This window comes from Mixophyes fleayi, chromosome 5, assembly GCF_038048845.1.
Source record: "Mixophyes fleayi isolate aMixFle1 chromosome 5, aMixFle1.hap1, whole genome shotgun sequence".
In the NCBI taxonomy this organism is placed as follows: domain Eukaryota; kingdom Metazoa; phylum Chordata; class Amphibia; order Anura; family Limnodynastidae; genus Mixophyes; species Mixophyes fleayi.
In genome coordinates this window covers 142,940,108-142,958,841 of record NC_134406.1, presented here as the reverse complement: position 1 = coordinate 142,958,841, position 18,734 = coordinate 142,940,108, and the positions used below count along the sequence as shown (strand labels likewise).

The window sequence follows — 18,734 nt, the reverse complement described above, 5'->3', positions numbered from 1 at the left end:
GATTCTGATATCCTGCCTAGAGGACAAGCTGTGTTTTACTGCTGAATTAGATGACAGCACATGGGCATTAAGAACAAATTCATGTGTGGACTGATCTAATGCTGACAATTAAAGTAATTGCAGCAATTCAGGGAAATACTGTGTGCTCTGTATTATACCTGGTCTTTGTCATCTGCCGCATGATAAAGAGATATTGTTCTTGTAGATCTACAATGAGCATATTGCTTTACATGTACATCTATAAAAGAATACACAATATATACAGTATATAGTTATACTTGAACGTGTTGCATTTGTCTGCACTATGATCATTAATATCCTCCCATCGAAACATCCTTCCAATAGCTCCGAGAGAAAAAAAATCACAAATGTGTTAGTATCCTGTTCGCTGTGTGGACACTGGTCCCCCAACCAGCTGTTTTCCCCTCCTGGTTGCCAGAGCACAAGGCAGCAAAGACTGCAAACCCTCTGCATGACAACCGTCCCCACCACAACAGCATCACCGAATGCTCAGTCTGGGAAGGAATTACTGATCCTTCATCCCTCTGGGACAGACATCAGAAACCCCACAGCCCGCAGCGTCGGACACACAGTGCCTGCTTCAGGGCAGTGCAGCCTTTTCCCTTTCAGCACAACACAGTTTAAAGATTGTTGGGCCATCTCTTCTTACAGTAGTGAGTCTACAGACCCCGCTTATTCCCCGAAGAAACAACAGATATCTTTAGAGGTGAAATCTGCAAGCAAAGGATGTGGATGCTCAACACATAGGAGATGTTGCTTCAGGTCTGTCATCTACAACCACAATTGTAGGAGTGTGTCTGCGAGCAGCAGTATCCAGATTCCAGCAGTACCAGACGTGCTCGATCCTTCATCAGCAGCACACCTCTCTCTGCCCATGCCTGTGATTCTTGCACTGGTGGTGGCGGTGTTACAATTGGGAGTTGTGAAGGAGGAGGTGCCATTGACAGTAGGATTGTCAGGGGTGTGTGTATGAAGGGAGGAGGGAGACCCTGATCCTCGAAGGAAAACAAATAGGAAACAGAGGAAGAGGTCTCTTGGAAGAGAGCACTTTGGATACCTGCTATGTTTTACTTACGTTGGTTCACTCTGGTCTTTATGTACATGCAAATGGCATGCAGAAAATCTAAATGATATTCAGCTACGCGTCGCCCCTATATCTCTTTCAAAAGGAGAGTTTCCGGGGCGCTGGTATCCAAATCTTGCATTTTAGTCTGTGGTGTGTGTGATATCCTCTCTGGCCCGCCTATGCTTGGGGAGCCTCTGTCTTTTTCTCCCTGACATGAGAAGAGAGTGAGAGGGCGGACCTGATCCATCTCCCCTGCAGTCAGACACAGGAATGGCTCCGTCCCCGAGGAGGCACTGGAGACCAGCTTGCGCTCTCCGTGGTGCTAAAACCGCAGGAGCTGCTGGTGCTGCTGGTACTGTTGTTGCTGGAGGCTCCGTCAAAGCTGCCATTCAGATGCCAGGGCTACCTCCGCAATGTTTGCTTCTGGTACTGGGTTTGGGATTGGGACCTGGTTTGGTTCGTGGATCAAGCGGAACAACAATCGAACAGCCCACAAACGGCACCTCGCTGTCTATCATGGGCTTGATGCCCCTTAGTGAGACGGTAGCAAAGGGAAGTATCGGCAGGGGCATCCTGCCTGCCGTGCTACTGGCTATTGATCAGATCCGCAATGAATCCCTGCTGCATCCCTACTTCCTGGACCTAAAGCTTTATGACACAGCGGTAAGGTTCACCTACTGCCACCCTTCTGTCTATGCTTTCGGTGATGTGTTACTGGACTTTTTCTGTATTTTGTAGATTCATAGACAACGGGTTTTTAGGTGTGAACTGATGATAAAATTATCTTATCATTTTTCTGTTCATTGGGGCTGCAAAGGTATGCTCCAATATTACCTTAGCACAGTTAAGAGTTGTTTGATTACTCCGATAGGTTTATATGAGTAAGGTGTCAAATATTTATTTCTATACATTTACGTGTTTGTCGGTAGCTGTCATTATTAACGCGGCTGTTTGACATGATTGATTGTGCTTTTCCCATAACATAGCAACAAGGCACAATTCCTTGAGTGGGAGTCGGTGTAATGATGAAGAGAATGCAGAAATGCAGCACAGCTTTTCAGTATGTGCTCCCAGCACCATGATGCTGCATAGGTGCATGCTCACCTTTCCTGCTTGATTTTGAAGGCTGAGACAATTGTACTTACGTTTTTATCCGTATTACTTTGCCATACACATCTTTAAATCGTTCATTTTGTGTAAACCGCACTTAACAGTATGAATTATGTTTAATATCTTTAGTCCAGATGCCTCCTCCATTCCTTGAAATAGATTAAGTTCAGATGACTGAGCAACAGATACATTAATGCCTCTTATTTCAAGCTTTGGACAATTCATTTCCAGTAATTGATATCTATACATGAAATATCAAATTATGGTTTTATGTCTGCCTTTTGGGGGCCAAACTAAAGAGGCTCAAGATTATTTGGATTGACCAATGCAGTCTCGATATTGCACATAAGGGAAAGGCTCCTTTTATTATATAGCTACTAGCTTGTGAATACTAATCAGCATTGCTGAAGCTGAGCCGCATTTATCCAATGTATCAAATGACATTTCTTTGAAAATTTATAGTTCAGTCTACATAGCCCACCTTGACTCATAGAATAGAAAAGTAAATGTGAAACAGTTATTAGCTGTCTAAAAATGTACATAGCTATATGATTTAATTCAGATAATCTGTATGTATTATTTTTTATTGCTATTATGAAATAATAATTTTGTTTGGTCTATTTCCTTGTATGCTTTTATATAGTGGGTACGATTCAGTTAGAACAGTTTACAGTGTTGTCTTTCCCTACCATTAATAGATTCTTGTCATGGTTCTATTAAACGTGTTTGGGATGACCCTGTTGATTGAGCAAGCGCCTGAAGATGGCAGTCATTTCGAGGAGCTTGATACCATTTCCAAGGCAACCCCTTGAAAAATGCAGATTGTCTGCTGGAAAATACCTACACCCCTTTGACTTGGTTTTAAAAAAATATAAAATAAACTCAAACAAAAAGTATTTCCCCTTATTTAACAATTTGATGATACATTGTTTGATAGAAAAGTATTCAATAGAAATAATAACATATGTGTCAAAACAAACACTTAAAAATTAATGACAAAGATAATGAATTTCACACAATAGTTTCCACATACAAGATCACATGCACATGCCCACATGCAAAAACACGCATGAACACAAGCACAGCATCCTTCCAAATGAATCATTTTACCAAGATTTAAAATAAAATCTTAAGTTATTATTTTCTATGCAATGTTGCAATGTTATAAATACCTACTTTTTTATAATATATATATATATATATATATATATATATATATATATATATATATATATATATATTTCTAGAAATTACGCAATAATATGAAATTGCTGTTAATTTCTTGGATGAACTGCCAATTTTAAATGCTTTGCCCTGTTTTGAATTATAATTTAGGTTGACAGATAAATGAGCATTTTAATTTTAAGTATTGATAAAGTGCAAATCTGCATCTCCGTTCTGGAGCTGTCAAGTATGACATGATTGCCCTTTCAGTCTATGTTTAACCCATTAAGTATATAGAGCAAGACACGGGCATGTACTAAGGACTGAATCTGAGTGCATCCTAAAGATGGACTGTTTCACACTGTTTAGAGCTCAACAATGTAGGTTAGGAATTTTGTAAATCAGGTTAGGGCAGTTCAAAAAACAAACAGGTAGAGTTCTTTAAATAACCAAATATATTTTTTTATATTTTCGTGTAAAACAATATCATTGTATGTAAATTGTATTATATGTCTTTTTATCTACTATGATTTATACACATCCCATATCTACATTCTAGCTATATGTCAATTCTACTGCTTAACTCTATCCATTTATTTGGCTGTTACTTTGCTGAGTTGTGCTTGTAACTTTATTTGTGCAAGCTGTAACTATATGCAGAGTTTGCACTTGCTAGTATTGTTACTGTTGTATGTCAGTACCTTTTGGAGTAGATGATTGCTGTTTTATGGAACAGGACATTTATTTCCATGTTGACACATGCTATTGCAGCATTATGCTTTCACAGAAAAACATTTTTATGGTATTTTTTTACATGAGTTTACTTAAATCTGGATAAAAACTTAGATATGTATTATTTAGTTCTTTAAAAGATGTGCAGTCCAAATCTGCATACAAATTAAATTGACTAAACAAAATAAAATATTTACATTATTAATATGACCTTTGTAATGTTAAACTATATTCCGCTTGTTGATCAATAACCTTCCATTAGTATTTAATGTATGTTCAACATTAGACTAACAATACTACGAAGATACTGTAACATTATTAATTATTAATAATTGTTTAAATCTGTGCATCTAAAGAGGACTTTATAGACCAATGGCCTCATGGACAGTTGTACCATATATATTAGTACTTTGAAATAACTTTATTAATTTAATGTTGGTGTATTAAAGCTTTGATGGTACATACAAAATATGGCAAATTAATTATTTTACTGTGCATTAAAAATATGTTAAATACAAGGGTCATCAATTGTATTCAGTCAAAGCCTTGTCAGAGGTATGGAATGATGGCAATGATTGCTACTATTCTGGTTGACAATTACATGGTGATGCACCATATATTTAATATTTTGTTATACCTTGCATTATGAAAGAATACAAATATCAACTATACTGTGATATATGGTTAAGCCCACCACAGCACATACAAATAAAGTGGAAGTAAATCATATGTAGAATTTTAGTCCGGTCTCAAAATCAAGACAAATTCCATTTACAGCTAATTATGAGCCTGAAAATTTTGAAGTATCTATACCTTAAAATAAAGGTACAGAGATATACACCTTTGCGTGCATCTACGGTATCACTGGTATATACAGGTGGAGCAATGGTTATCTCAAATGCATGTATATTTGGGATCTTGTTTGTTATCTTGAGTCATTTAATCCAGCTTAACTTTTAGGAACACTAAAAAACAATCACGATATAGGTAATAGGTGAGTAAATACATTTATACCATTATTATAACTGTGGCTTCATCAATATAGACTAATATTGGCCGAAATAAACTTGAACATTGGCAGTAATAAATGTACCGTTTATGTGCCCATATGCCACTTGTGCACATTTCGCCAATTTTCATGACTTGTGTCAGCCCTCACCAAACCCAATTACACAGTTACATAAACAGAGCAGTGCACAATATTTTGATACTTAGTCAAAACACCATTCTCTATGATGTTGCAATTGTGCTGACTGGGTATACACCTATGCAATTATAGTGCAGATCACACGATTCACGACCGTTGTGGGCAGATATTGCAAGAATATATACGCTATCACATCACATTTGGTTTGCATCGAACCAAAACACATCACATTGTTTGATTTGCTTTTCTAAACTTCCTAAAAATATTCATCAACAATGGAATGATGTCAGGCAAATGTGGAAGTGTGGAACCAGCAACGTAGGCAGATATTGATAGTGTATACAGAGTCACTAACTATTACAGCAGATGGTTATGAGAGATGAAGAGCACAGATCTGAAGGTAAATTGTGTCGATGTAAACACATGAATCAGCATGCTCATGGGAACTTTCAGTCGTTGGTGAAATCATTACATAAATCACATCTGAAGTAAGATTGCAAAGGTGTGTACCCAGCTTAGGGCACAGGTCTTTGTGTCTTTTTCACAAATCCAGGCCTGCCCTCAGACATAGAAATCTAAACACTTGCACTAAACCATATGGATAGCCTGCCTCCCAATTGTCCAATTTTTGAAGTGACAATTGCCCTATTTTTATCAAAACATGGCTACTCTTTGTTTCCAGATTTTCTCTCTTTTAAAAGATGTATACTTTCTATATATTTTTTTTATGTAAACCTTCACTGGCTTGATTATATTTTTATATGATTTCCAAGTTAAATATAATAACATTTCCCTTGTATATCGTTGTAAGTTTTAGGTATGTGTGATTTTTTTATATAAGTGTATAAATCTGTCTTTTATGTTAGTTTCTACTTAGATGTGTATCATACAGAATGAGAATGGAAGCAAATATTTTGCAGAACCATTTTTAAGCATTTCAATCAGGGCCGTCTTTCCCATTGGGCACGATGGGCAGGTGCCCGGGGGCCCAGGGGGAAAGGGGGCCCTGGCAGGTCTGCTGTAAAAAAAATCCTGAAAAGAAAAAAAAAAAGAAACTTACCTTTTGCGGTCACCTGACCAATCAGGTCAGGTGACGATCCGGCTCACTCCCTGGTCCTCTCTTCCGTGATGCGCTCGCAGTGAATGTCGGGCGTGATGACGTCATCACGCCAGACATTCACTGCGAGCACAGCATGGAGGAGCACAGAAGAGGATTCAACGCATCGCGATTGAAAGGTAAGTATATATAATCCTTTTTTTTTTTACTTATATATTTATATATAGGGGCCTCGGTGCACTGCTGTGCCCGGGGGCCCATACTATTGTTAAGGTGGCCCTGATTTCAATCATATCTGTAAACTTGATGGTCATCTCACACTGTTCAAAATTCTACTTTTCTATATTATCGCCTTTCATGGCATTTCAAGAAATCTGATTTTGCACACAAGTTGCCAGAAAAAGCATAATCCCTACTGAATTAAAACAAGCTACATTTTGCACTTCTCTCAGCAATAGCAAACAGAAACATAAAATAAAGACATACATGTGTTTTTATATAAATGCTTATATAACGTATATAAAACATAGTAAAGACCTGCATTCTAATAACAATAATGGATTCAGATAATAACATACATGTACTTTTCTTGCCTAGCATCAGAAGGACATATAGCCCACCAAACCAATGGCAATGTAGGGTAACAAGCACACTTTGAATTCTCTGAGTGAAAATATTTATGTCCAAGATGTATCACTTAATACCAGCAAAAGCCACGCTATTCACATGCACAAGATGACACAGAGCGCAAATGTAGACACAATGGGCCTGATTCATTAAGGTATAGAAAACAAATGTGATGTGCACATCCGTATTCAAATACATGCGGATCTGAAGAAACCTTTTTTTGTTGAATACAGGTCTAGGTATGCTCTGGCTATACGGCACAGACACAACACACTGCAGGATACGTACAATCCATATGTTCAATATAAAGTCAGAAAATGCAGGAAAAAGTATTCCTTTATTGTCACCTGTTAATAATATAGTCATTAATAAAAAATAAAAAAAAATGCCCCCCCCCCATGAAATATATTTAACATGTTGTTATTAATATCTACTGTATATAAAATGCATTTTTACAGGGTTTTCTTATTACATGCACATATTGCAATAAAGCAATAAAGATAGTGGCGACCATCATCACTATCAAACGGCACCTACACCTGACCTGTTGCAAGTGATACGACTGAAAAAAATGTACCTTATAGTTGCCCAAAGCTTGAATCTGGGTATGTTCGAGCATGGCCTGCTCTTACTGTACATTGACTATGTGCATTTGCCCATTCCCCTCCCCGTTCCACCCATGAAATTATAGTTTGTCGTAAGTGTCCTTTGCACTCAAAGATGAACTATTTCTGGCGTATAGTTAATTTTGGGACATGCACAAAGCAATTTACAGCAAAACACAGATCGTTTCTGCATTTGAATTCCTTAATGAATCAGGTCCGGTGACTTTACAAATGCACAAAGGCACTTTTGCTTTGCAGTTTATTTTTACCACAGCCATTATTTTTCAGTGTCTAAAATTGCTGTCTCATGCCAGTATACCCTGCATGAACATCATATATACAACATATATAATATTGCCTAAAGCCAATATATTCAGATTAACCAAGTATTTAGCTGATGCCAATGTCAGTATACAGTCATGGCCAAAAGTTTTGAGAATGACACAAGTATTGTTTTTCACAAAGTTTGCTGCTTCAGTGTTTTTATAACTTTTTGTCAGATGTTGCTATGATATACTGCTGTAAAATGATAAACATTTCATAAGTGTCAAAGGCTTTTATTGACAATTACATCCAATTTATGCAAAGAGTCAATATTTGCAGTGTTGACCATTCTTTTTGAGTTAGCAAATCGCCCTGGCATGCTGTCAATCAACTTCTGGGCCACATACTGCCCATTCTTGCCTAATCAATGCTTGGAGTTTGTCAGAATTTGTGGGGTTTTGTTTGTCCACCCACCTCTTAAGGATTGACCACAAGTTCTTAATGGGATTTAGATCTGGGGACTTTCCTGCCATGGACCCAAAATTTCGATGTTTTGATCCCCCGGCCACTTAGTTATCACTTTTGCCTTAGGGCAAGGTGCTCCATCATTTATGGCTGTGTTCTTAGGCAAAATTGACCACTCCCTTGAAAGCAACCCCACACATGAATGGTCTCAGGATGCTTTACTGCTGTGACATGACACAGGATTGATGGTAGCGCTCACCTTTTCTTCTCCGGACAAGTGTTTTTCCAGATGCCCCAAACAATCAGGGCCACCTCTACTACTTTATGGGCCCCCGGGCAAAGCAGTGCACCGGGCCCCTAAAAATAAAAAAATTATATATATATATATATATATATATATATATATATATAGTTTGTGTGTGGGTTTGTGTGTGTGTGTGTAAAACAAATATATCTGTATGTAAAAAAAGATAAGTGATTTTATATATATATATATATATATATATATAGGGGCCCCCATAACTTACCTCAAGTCCGATCCCCTTCTCCTTTTCACCGCACTACGAGGACAGCACGGAAGAGGGGTCCACGGAGTGAGCCGGATTGCCGCAGACGTGACCGCAAGGTAAGTATTTTCATTTTTATTTTTTTTCAGGATTTTTTTTTTACAGAGCTGCCTCGGACGGGCCCCCTTGCCCGCAGGGCCCCCATCACCTGCCCATTGTGCCCAATGGAAGAGACGGCCTTGCAAACAATCTGAAAGGGGATTCATCAGAGAAAATGACAACCCCAGTCCTCAGCAGTCCAATCCCTGCACCTTTTGCAGAATATCAGTCTGTCCCTGATGTTTTTCCTGGAGAGAAGTGGCTCTTTGATGGCCTACTTGACACCAGGCCATCCTCCAAAAGTCTTCGCCTCACTGTGCGTGTAGATGCACTCACACTGGTCGTGCCCTGAGCTGAAAATCTTTAGCAGATGGTCTGGCACTTGCTGTACGTTCTTGGGTGCCCTTAAGCCTTTTTCACAACTATTGAACCTCTCTCTTTGCATTTCTTGATGATTTGATCAATGGTGGGTTTAGGTGCAATCTTACTAGCAGCAATATCTTGCCTGTGAAGCCCTTTTTGTGCAAAGCAATGATGACTGCACGTGTAACATGTGATAATTGCAAGTAACCATGGTTAACAGAAGAAGAACAATGATTTTAAGCACCACCCTCCTTTAAAGCATACAGACTGTTATTCTAACTCAATCAGCATGACAGAGTGATCTCCAGCCTTGTCCTCGTCAACACTCTCAGCTGTGTTAACGAGAGAATCACTGACCTGATGTCAGTGGGCCCTTTTGTGACAGGGCTGAAATGCAGTGGAAATGTTGTTTTTGGGATAAAGTTCATTGTCATGGCAAAGAGAGATTGAAATGAATTGCAATTCATCTGATCACTCTTCATGACATTCTCGAGTACATGCAAATTGCCATCATATTGCAGCAAACTTTGTGAAAAATATTTGTGTCATTCTCAAAACTTTTGGCCATGACTGTACACAATATTGCTCACCCTGCATGCACTACAAACAATATTGTCCCAATGCCAATCTGCACATAGGAGACCATAAAAGTATAGTCTCCTTCCATGCCAGATTTCGAAGCACTATAGCCACATTGGCAGTTTGAACAGTGTTCCTCCACGCATATATATATAGTATTGTCCCCTATGCCGGTAAATACCATACTACCCAGTGCCAGTATATACTGTATAAATTAATGACAATGTACACAATATTGCCCTTATGTTACACCAATATACACAGTTCTGTTCCTCCAAGCGACAACAATATACATAGTATTGTTCAATGTCAGTATACCCAGTTTTTCCCAATGCTAGTACACTATACACAGTATTTACTTTCATGCTTATGAAATATCCCCTCCTGGTTGCCACTCATTCTACCTATCTGCCAAGGGCATTGATAGATATATATATAGCAAAAAATCTTTGAATGAGTTTATGGTCATATGTAGACTGCGTCACATCTCAAGCTTATGGACACTTGCAGACCCTTACCATTGAAGAGGTGGTACAGGAGACGGAGGGGGTGTGTAATGTCATGTTGGGGCAAAAGCATCTTATGTATACTGAGAATCAGACGTATATGCACCTGTCAGAAGGTGGCAAACTTGCGGGTGCTTGATCACTGGTTTAAGTTAAGAAATGATAGTGATGATCATTATGATGCATCCAGCTCAAAATACCTATGTTTTGCTTTATCCCACAAAGCAAAATACGCCTTTTACATTTGGGCAAAGAAATAGACTTATTAATGCCGCTGCCTCCATCAGAAGGAGAACAATTTCAGTTCTCCCACAATCATTCCTCTATTATTGCTCCAACCCACATCCAAATCATTATAAATGAGGACAATTAGCAAAAATAGGCTTATTACATCACAGAGGAAGGAGAAAAAAAGTTTTTTTTTGCACTTTGAGAGCTTCGTTTTTTTCAATTGTAAAAGTCCTTTGATGTCTATGGGGCATATTTATTAACTAGCGCATTTTTGAAACAATCATTTTCAGTCCTTATTGCAATGATAAGGAATGAAAGATCATTTAGTAAAAGAGTTCTACAGAGACACTGTCAGAAATATTGAGATCCCCACCAACTTATCTAGCGCTGCTCCTCTATCTCCACTGTTCATTTTTCACAAATCATTAACAAATAGCCTAAGATATTGTGATTTGTTTATGGTGGATTAAATCAAGATAAGCTTCACATTCATTGATTAGTGAGTCTGAGGAGATACCTGCCCAGATGCCAAATGCTAATCCTGGTCTTATTGCTACAGTTCTGGTGAGTATGGGGCTGATGCTCAGTTGGGCATATGCCCATCTGCTTAACCTAAATTATGCAAATTTGCACTGTCACTGTATAACAAACCTGACCTGAATTAATATTATTCACATTTAATAAATAAACCTATAAATAAATATTCCCCATGCAAACAGCCCCACCATTTAATAAATAGCCCTAATTCTTCACAATCTCAGCGACACATTCAGTTATTAGCCCCCAAATCATCCCCAGCATTAAATAGTCCCACAACCCACCTTTAATTATTAAGCACCACCATCATCCCTATTAAATTAAGTAGCCGATAAGCCTTTGGGTTGCAATTCTAATGTATTTTTACATAACAGTTGAACATATCAACAACAAAAATCCATTATATCCAGAACTTCAGTTTCTTCTCTAGAGCACAAGCACAGCTTTTACTAATGATGTCACAACGCTGTCACTGTCAGTCTTAAAGGGACAGGGAGCAGTACACAGTGTGGGGTCCTTGGCTTACGAGGTGGAGCCCTCGGGCACTGGGGCCCTTCGCGGATTTCCCCAGTACCATGATGGATCAGTCCATTCTGCAAAGGAATAATTTTACCTCTTTCCACCATATGCATTGCCATGTAGACCTGCATTCCTGCAAAAGATCGCACAGAAAGTTTTAATGGGGCAGTACCCAAAAGAGGAATAGGGGCATACCTCATGAGCGCAGTTAAAAAAGCATGCGGCCATTTGCAAATTAATCACATTATATTTTATTTATATAATGTATGTTCAATGGCTGCGTAAAATAATGGCTTCCATGAGAAGCACACAAAGGTGCATACCTGTACAAAAGGAAAACAGAGCCAAACACTTAAAAGCATATAATCTGCAGGGAGAAAAGGGAAAAAGACAATGCTAGGAATAGGGCAGGGAAAATCGGTCCATATGCCAAATATAGCTTTTAATACAGATAAAGCACAGTAACTAGTTTCAAATAGTATTTTGTTAATGGCAAACACAGCTAAAATGTTCTGGCACTCATATAGACAGCTCCACTGTTTTTGCACTCATTATCTGATAAAGTGAATGATAAAATGTACAGATTGCTTAATGAGTCTTGCCTTTCAATAGCACATTATAGGAAGAAAATGTGTAGTGACTTCCCAGGACCAATGCTCCCAGCCTGTCAACAAAAGAACAATAAATTGTGGTTTGCTACATATTAACACTTAATTACACCATCATAAGATTTTAAATATATAAATGGACTGTTTTATATAACCTATAGGACAGTCTAAAATGTTATGTCAATTTTCAAAGCTACTCTAGGCATATAGTGTTTGAGTCCTTTGACAAAATTTGCTACGTTTTGAGAATTATACAAGCAGTGCAATAATCTAGCAAGTGCTATGTCATAAACTTGGTGAATTATGTTTGACATTGGAAAATACTAGTCCTAGCAGTTGTGTATAAATCATCAAAAGTAATTAAGTCAGATCAACTTACTTTAATAAATGTCACTTCAGTGTGTTTGACACTGCTTTGACAGCATTTCCATATACATTTACTGTTTTGATTTACCACCTACACCATTTACAGGTATTTAAATCATCTGAGAAAACATTACTTTGCATTTTTTGCAGAATTATGCAAATGTGAATTGTTGAAGGTCATGTACTCCAACATAGAAACAAGCACACATTTTCCCTTTTATTTTTAATCTTCTAAGAAGCTTGGATTGTCAAAACAGTACTACTGTCTTTTGTACAGTAAGTAAAACATTTTATTTTTGGTGTTTGACAAGTGCCAAAGCAATCTTGAGTTGACGAGGTGGCTATGTATTTTACTACAAATTATGTTATTGTCTTTGCATTGCTGTAAAATGACTGTGAACTGTTGGGTGTGACAACTAACCTTGAAAATCAGTAGTTTGATGAGGATATTTATGTAGATATTTGTTGATCAGACATGGAGCATGCTAAAAAATTAGGGAGCTTGGTTACTGACCAGGTTTAAATATATTTTTAAAGGAGAACACCTTGCAGAAATAAAAGGGCTTTGCAATAGTTCCCTCCCCCCAACAAGCAGAATCATGGGAGTCCAGTGCCCTGGTACCCCACTCTTTGTGTTATGCACAAACCTTCATGTTTGCTCACTTCTCCTGCTGGAGGAGGTGTCACAAGTTGAAGCACTCTGGCACCTCTTGTGTCAACAGCACTGATTTGATAGCTGTTCAGTATTCACTCAGAAAATACTGAGATGCCAAAGCATTTGAATTTCAAGCAACCTCTGCCTTTTCCAAAAAGGGATTTGACTATTTAACATGCACTGTGTGAGCAAGTGCCTCATAAATGGTAGACATCAAAATCTGGGCCTCTAGTGATTGAGAGGAGAGGAGCAGCAAATTCAAGGTTAATTCTGGGTAGAGAAGTGAGCTTATCCTATGTTTTGCTTTTGGATGTGGTTTTGGTTCTAAAACGTCATCGTGTTTTGGTTGTGTTACAGGTTTTGCCCCAAAATCATGAAATGTTTTGGTTTTGGATCTGGATTTAATAAAAATTTTTTTTAAAAAAATAGCTAAACTTATGCTATTTTGAGCTGCTCCTTTATTACTATTTATAGCATTAACATTCATTTCCAGTCTATTTTCTAATGACCCCTTCACAACTGTCCAAATTTTCACTAATTTTGGACAAAGTCTGCAGCGATCTGGCTGGCTAAAATTAGTGACAGGGCAGTGACATGAATGCATCTCACAGACATCACTTTCCACCAAATATTTCCACTGAACTGCAGTTGGAGGATGCTAAATGTCTTCTATAAACAGATGAAATAAGACTCAATTTCTGCCAAGTCTGAGCTGGTGAAAAAAACAGATTTATCTAATTTCAATAATCTTGCTATGTAAATTGAAATCTCATTTTCCACCAGTTCACAAAAGAAGACACCGTTTTGAATAACAGTGGTCATCTTCGTCATCTTTGTCAATGATGAGAAATGACAATATTATCATCACCCTCATCATCATCCTCATCAAAGATGTCTACATCAATTACATTTTCACTTGAAAAAAATAAGATACACTAAGGAGATAACTGTGTAGACACAATGGAGATGGTCAACATCAACACATTGGAGATGGACAGCAGCAATACATTGAAGAGGGACAGCATCAACACATTGGAGATGGACAGCAGCAATATAATGAAGATGGACAGCAGCAATACATTGGAGATGGACAGCAGCAATATAATTAAGATGGACAGCAGCAATACATTGGAGATGGACAGCAGCAGCAATATCAGAGCTCATAAATTGTATAGTGCAGGCATCAGTAGACACAATGTTAAATGGTGCAAGATAGTAATGCCCTTGTGGCCAAGCACCCGGGTATGATACATACATGTGTTGGAAAGTATTTAACAAGAAGTACTTGCACAAGGAATGGGACAAACCTCATTAGTACAAATATGGGTGAAAATATAAGTGACGATCATCACTTATAATCCATTAGATTATCTGAAGATGGGGTGCTCCACCAAAAATCAGCTACTAACATGTCAAAAAGACCAGAGTTGGATTTAGAACAACCATAGGGCACTCCAGTCCAGTAGAACATCATTATAACATTAGATAAAAAAACATCAAAGGTATATTTTCATATGTGGGCCTAAGCCTTTATTTAGAGAATATAGGCAAAATATTAAAAGAAAATATGTGAAAAAAGTAAGAAAAGTGAAAATAATAACATCAGAGCCCTTCAGTAGGAGCCGCACTTTGATATTACTCAGAGTTGGACTCCATTAACATGTCATATATTTATCTGGATGAAATAAACCCATCATCCTTCATTTCAAAATTGCATTTCCCTCAAATTAGCAATTCTTCTATGGCAAATTTATTTTATGGCACAATTTTTTTTAAAATAGCCAAATGATAGCTGCTATGAGTTTGAACACCATATATAACATTGATTAATGCCATGGGTTATCATCCACTGCCCTTATTATTGTTAATAATCTCATGGACATTAAATAGTAGTTTCTCTTCTGAGGATAAACATCACTGTCTTGTAGTTTTATTATTTGCTCGCGTTTATATCAGAATCTCCCCCATTTATATAATGTCTGTGATTTAAAATAATAGAATCTTGTCCCCATTTAGTAATCTTTCCAGACCCATGGAATGACTCTAGTTATATGCAGAGACTAATTGATCATTGCACAATAACACATAGAGGGTAGAAAAGTTCAGGTCTGACACCATCTGATAGTGGTTCAATCTCAATTTTATCAAATCATTCTCCAAAGATATTCTTAATTATATCCCTGGTTTATATATGTATTCAAATCTCATTAAGAAAAATATATATAGTAGTCTCCGGGGATCTCATTCATTCACGAGTGCCATACATGCTCCCATGCATACATATCACTGCCCAGACTCGATTGACTTAATATGATTCTCTTCAAGATATATATTTACTGAATCTATGGCAGTTGTTTATATGCTGCTATGCATATGCTGGTGGAGTAAATATTATCATAGCAATGAGCTAGGAGGTGACGCGACTACAAACAAATTGTGCTGATCATCCCGGCTGCTACTTCCGGGTCTGTGACGTCAATTGTGATGTTTCGCCGTCAGCTTTTTCAAGGGATAACCCGATCAGCTGCTTGAGGATTCCCTTTATGTAACCTGATTGATTGACATAAATATTAGCCAATGGCGCTCATTTGAACATTCTGTGTGCATCATCTGTACAGGATTGTTAATAGCGGACCACCATAACATAGTAATCTGCATAGATTACTATTGATAAGTAAGTAAAGCAGTTATTTATTAATAATATGATGTATATAAATCCTGAGATATATAAATATCCTGATTTCATCCCATATACCAAATACATTATTGAAAATTATTATATTTTATACACTTTATAAAACCCAAAGTAGAGGCTGTGTCTGTCTAGTTCATTATCATTTTTCAACAAAATAAGATAAAATAACAGGTTTTAAATATAACATATTCTTTATATTTATAAATATATGTGAACAATCTATAAAGTGAAGTGAAAATAAATATAAATTAAGACATTAACTAAATATATAAGTGAATGATAAAATGTGAAACATGATAAAAATATATAGCATAAAAAGATAAATTCACTAGTGTAAGAAAATTATAGATGTGATGAGCTATCCCTAAAAAGTCTTTTGTGATTAAATAAAATTAATATATAATTAAAGTGATGTAAAGGATATAAATGGATAAATAAAATGATGATGTGTTTGTGTGTACACAGTGCATAATGTAGTGATAGAAATGGATTGCATAACATAATTTAAAGAAATGTCAGATTAAATTATGACAATTCCACCAACCTAATATTACGTATATTAAAATAATTCAAAGAAAAGTCATAATCCATTATCAGTTATGGAGATATATAAATCAAAAAAGAGATAGTGTAGATATTCCCAAAATATGAGTGAATATCATTGTATAAATATACCGTGATGCCACTGGCTCCCCAATTTTTTTTTCTATATTGTGTATGATATACGTTGTAATTTATATCTCTTAGCTCAAAATTTCTCAAGAAATACTAAATAACTATTAAATGTATCTCAAGATATGTGTAAACAACCATGGATACCAACTCCGTAGATGTAAACATTTGTAGGGAAAAGTATTTGTTTAAATAAATTTTATGATGTGAAATGTATTGGCATTAGAGATTTTCTAATGTACCTGCCTTACAATGGACCTCCCTGGGAGAATTTTCCCTACAAATGTTTACATCTACGGAATTGATATCTATGGCTGTTTACACATATCTTGAGATACATTAAATAGTTATTTAGTATTTCCTGAGGAATTTTGATACAATTTACAATGTTTACTTTTACATATTCTAAATATCATATTTCAAGATAGATGGTCACTTTTAAATGAATACAACATTTGGTTTTGGGTTCATACACCCCTATAGCAGAAGGATAGATGATGATTGATCCTAAAATATCTCAGTATATCATACACAATATTGAAAAAAATTGTTTTAAAGCCAATGGCATCATGGTATAATTATCCAATGATATTCACTCATGTTTTGGGAATATCTCCTTTTATGACTATGTCTTTTTTGATTGATATATCTCCATAACTGATAATGGATTATGACTTTTCTTTGAATTATTTTTATATACGTAAGATAATATAAGAAAACTTAGTTTGGTGAAATTGTCATAATTTGATCAGACATTTCTTTAAATTATGTTATTCAATCCATTTCTATCACTACATTATGCACTGTGTATACACAGACTCATCACCATTTTATTTATCTATTTATATCCCTTACATCACTTTAATTATATATTAATTTTAGTTAATCACATATGACTTTTTAGGGATATCTCATCACATCTATAATTTCCTTACACAAGTGAATTTATCTTTTTACGCTTTATAGTTTTATCATGTTTCATGTTTTATCATTCACTTATATATTTAGTGAATGTCTTGATTCATATTTATTTTCGCTTCACTTTATAGGTTGTTCACATAAATTTTTCAATATAATGAATATAATATATTTAAAACCTGTTATTTCATCTTATTTTGTTGAAGAATGATAATGAACTTGACAAACGCAGCCCCTACTTTGGGTTTTATAAAGTTTATAAAATATAATAATTTTCAAAAATGTATTTGGTATATGGGATGAAATCAGGATATTTATATATCTCAGGATTATGTATAACATATTATTAATAAATATCTGATTTACTTATCATTAGTAATCTATACAGATTACTATGTTATTGTTGTCTGCCATTAACAATCCTAGATGATGATGCACACAGAATGTCCAAATGAGCGCCATTGGCTGATATGTGTGTCAATCACAAAACGCAATTGATGATTGGTTTAAGGTTAGATAAAGAGAATCCTCAAGCAGGTGATCGGGTTATCCCTTGAAAAAACGGATGGTGAAACGTACGTCAGGATGTTTGACGTCACAATTGGTGTCACAGACCTGGAAGTAGCAGCCGGCAGCAACCGCGTTGATCGGCACAATTTATTTGTAGTATCGGTACCTCCTAATTCATTTCTATGATAATATTTACTCCACCAGCATATGCATAACAGCTTATAAACCACTGCCATAGATTCAGTTCATATATATCTCGAAGAGAATCATATTAAGTCAATCGAGTCTGGGCAGTGATATGTATGCATGGGAGCATGTATGGCACTTGTAAGTGACTGTGATCCCCGGAGACTACTATATATAACTTTCTTAATGAGGTTTGAATACATATACTAACCAGGGATATAATTAAGATTATCCTTGGAGAATGATTTGATAAAATTGAGTTTGAACCACTATCAGATGGTGTCAGCCTTCGACTTTTCTACCCTCTATGTGTTATTGTGTAATGATCAGTTAGTCTCTGCATATAACTAGAGTCATTCTATGGGTCTGGAAAGATTACTAAATGGGGACAAGATACTATTCATTTATATCACAGGCATTATATGAATGGGGGAGATTCTGATATAAACGCAAGCAAATAATAAAACTTCAAAACAATGATGTATATCTTCAGAGGAGGAACTACTATTTAATGTCCATGAGATTA

The 18,734-nt window shown here is 36.4% G+C and overlaps 1 protein-coding gene across 1 annotated transcript in view; it reads left to right on the top strand.

Annotated features, from left to right (window-relative positions):
• The first annotated feature begins 495 nt into the window (after positions 1-495).
• The window catches only part of GABBR2 (gamma-aminobutyric acid type B receptor subunit 2), a 683,104-nt gene continuing 664,865 nt past the window's right edge, over positions 496-18,734 (top strand). The window contains exon 1 of the mRNA XM_075212899.1: positions 496-1,750. Coding sequence (XP_075069000.1) covers positions 1,358-1,750 — 393 coding nt within the window. The 5' untranslated portion in view covers positions 496-1,357. The remainder of the gene's footprint in view (positions 1,751-18,734) is intronic.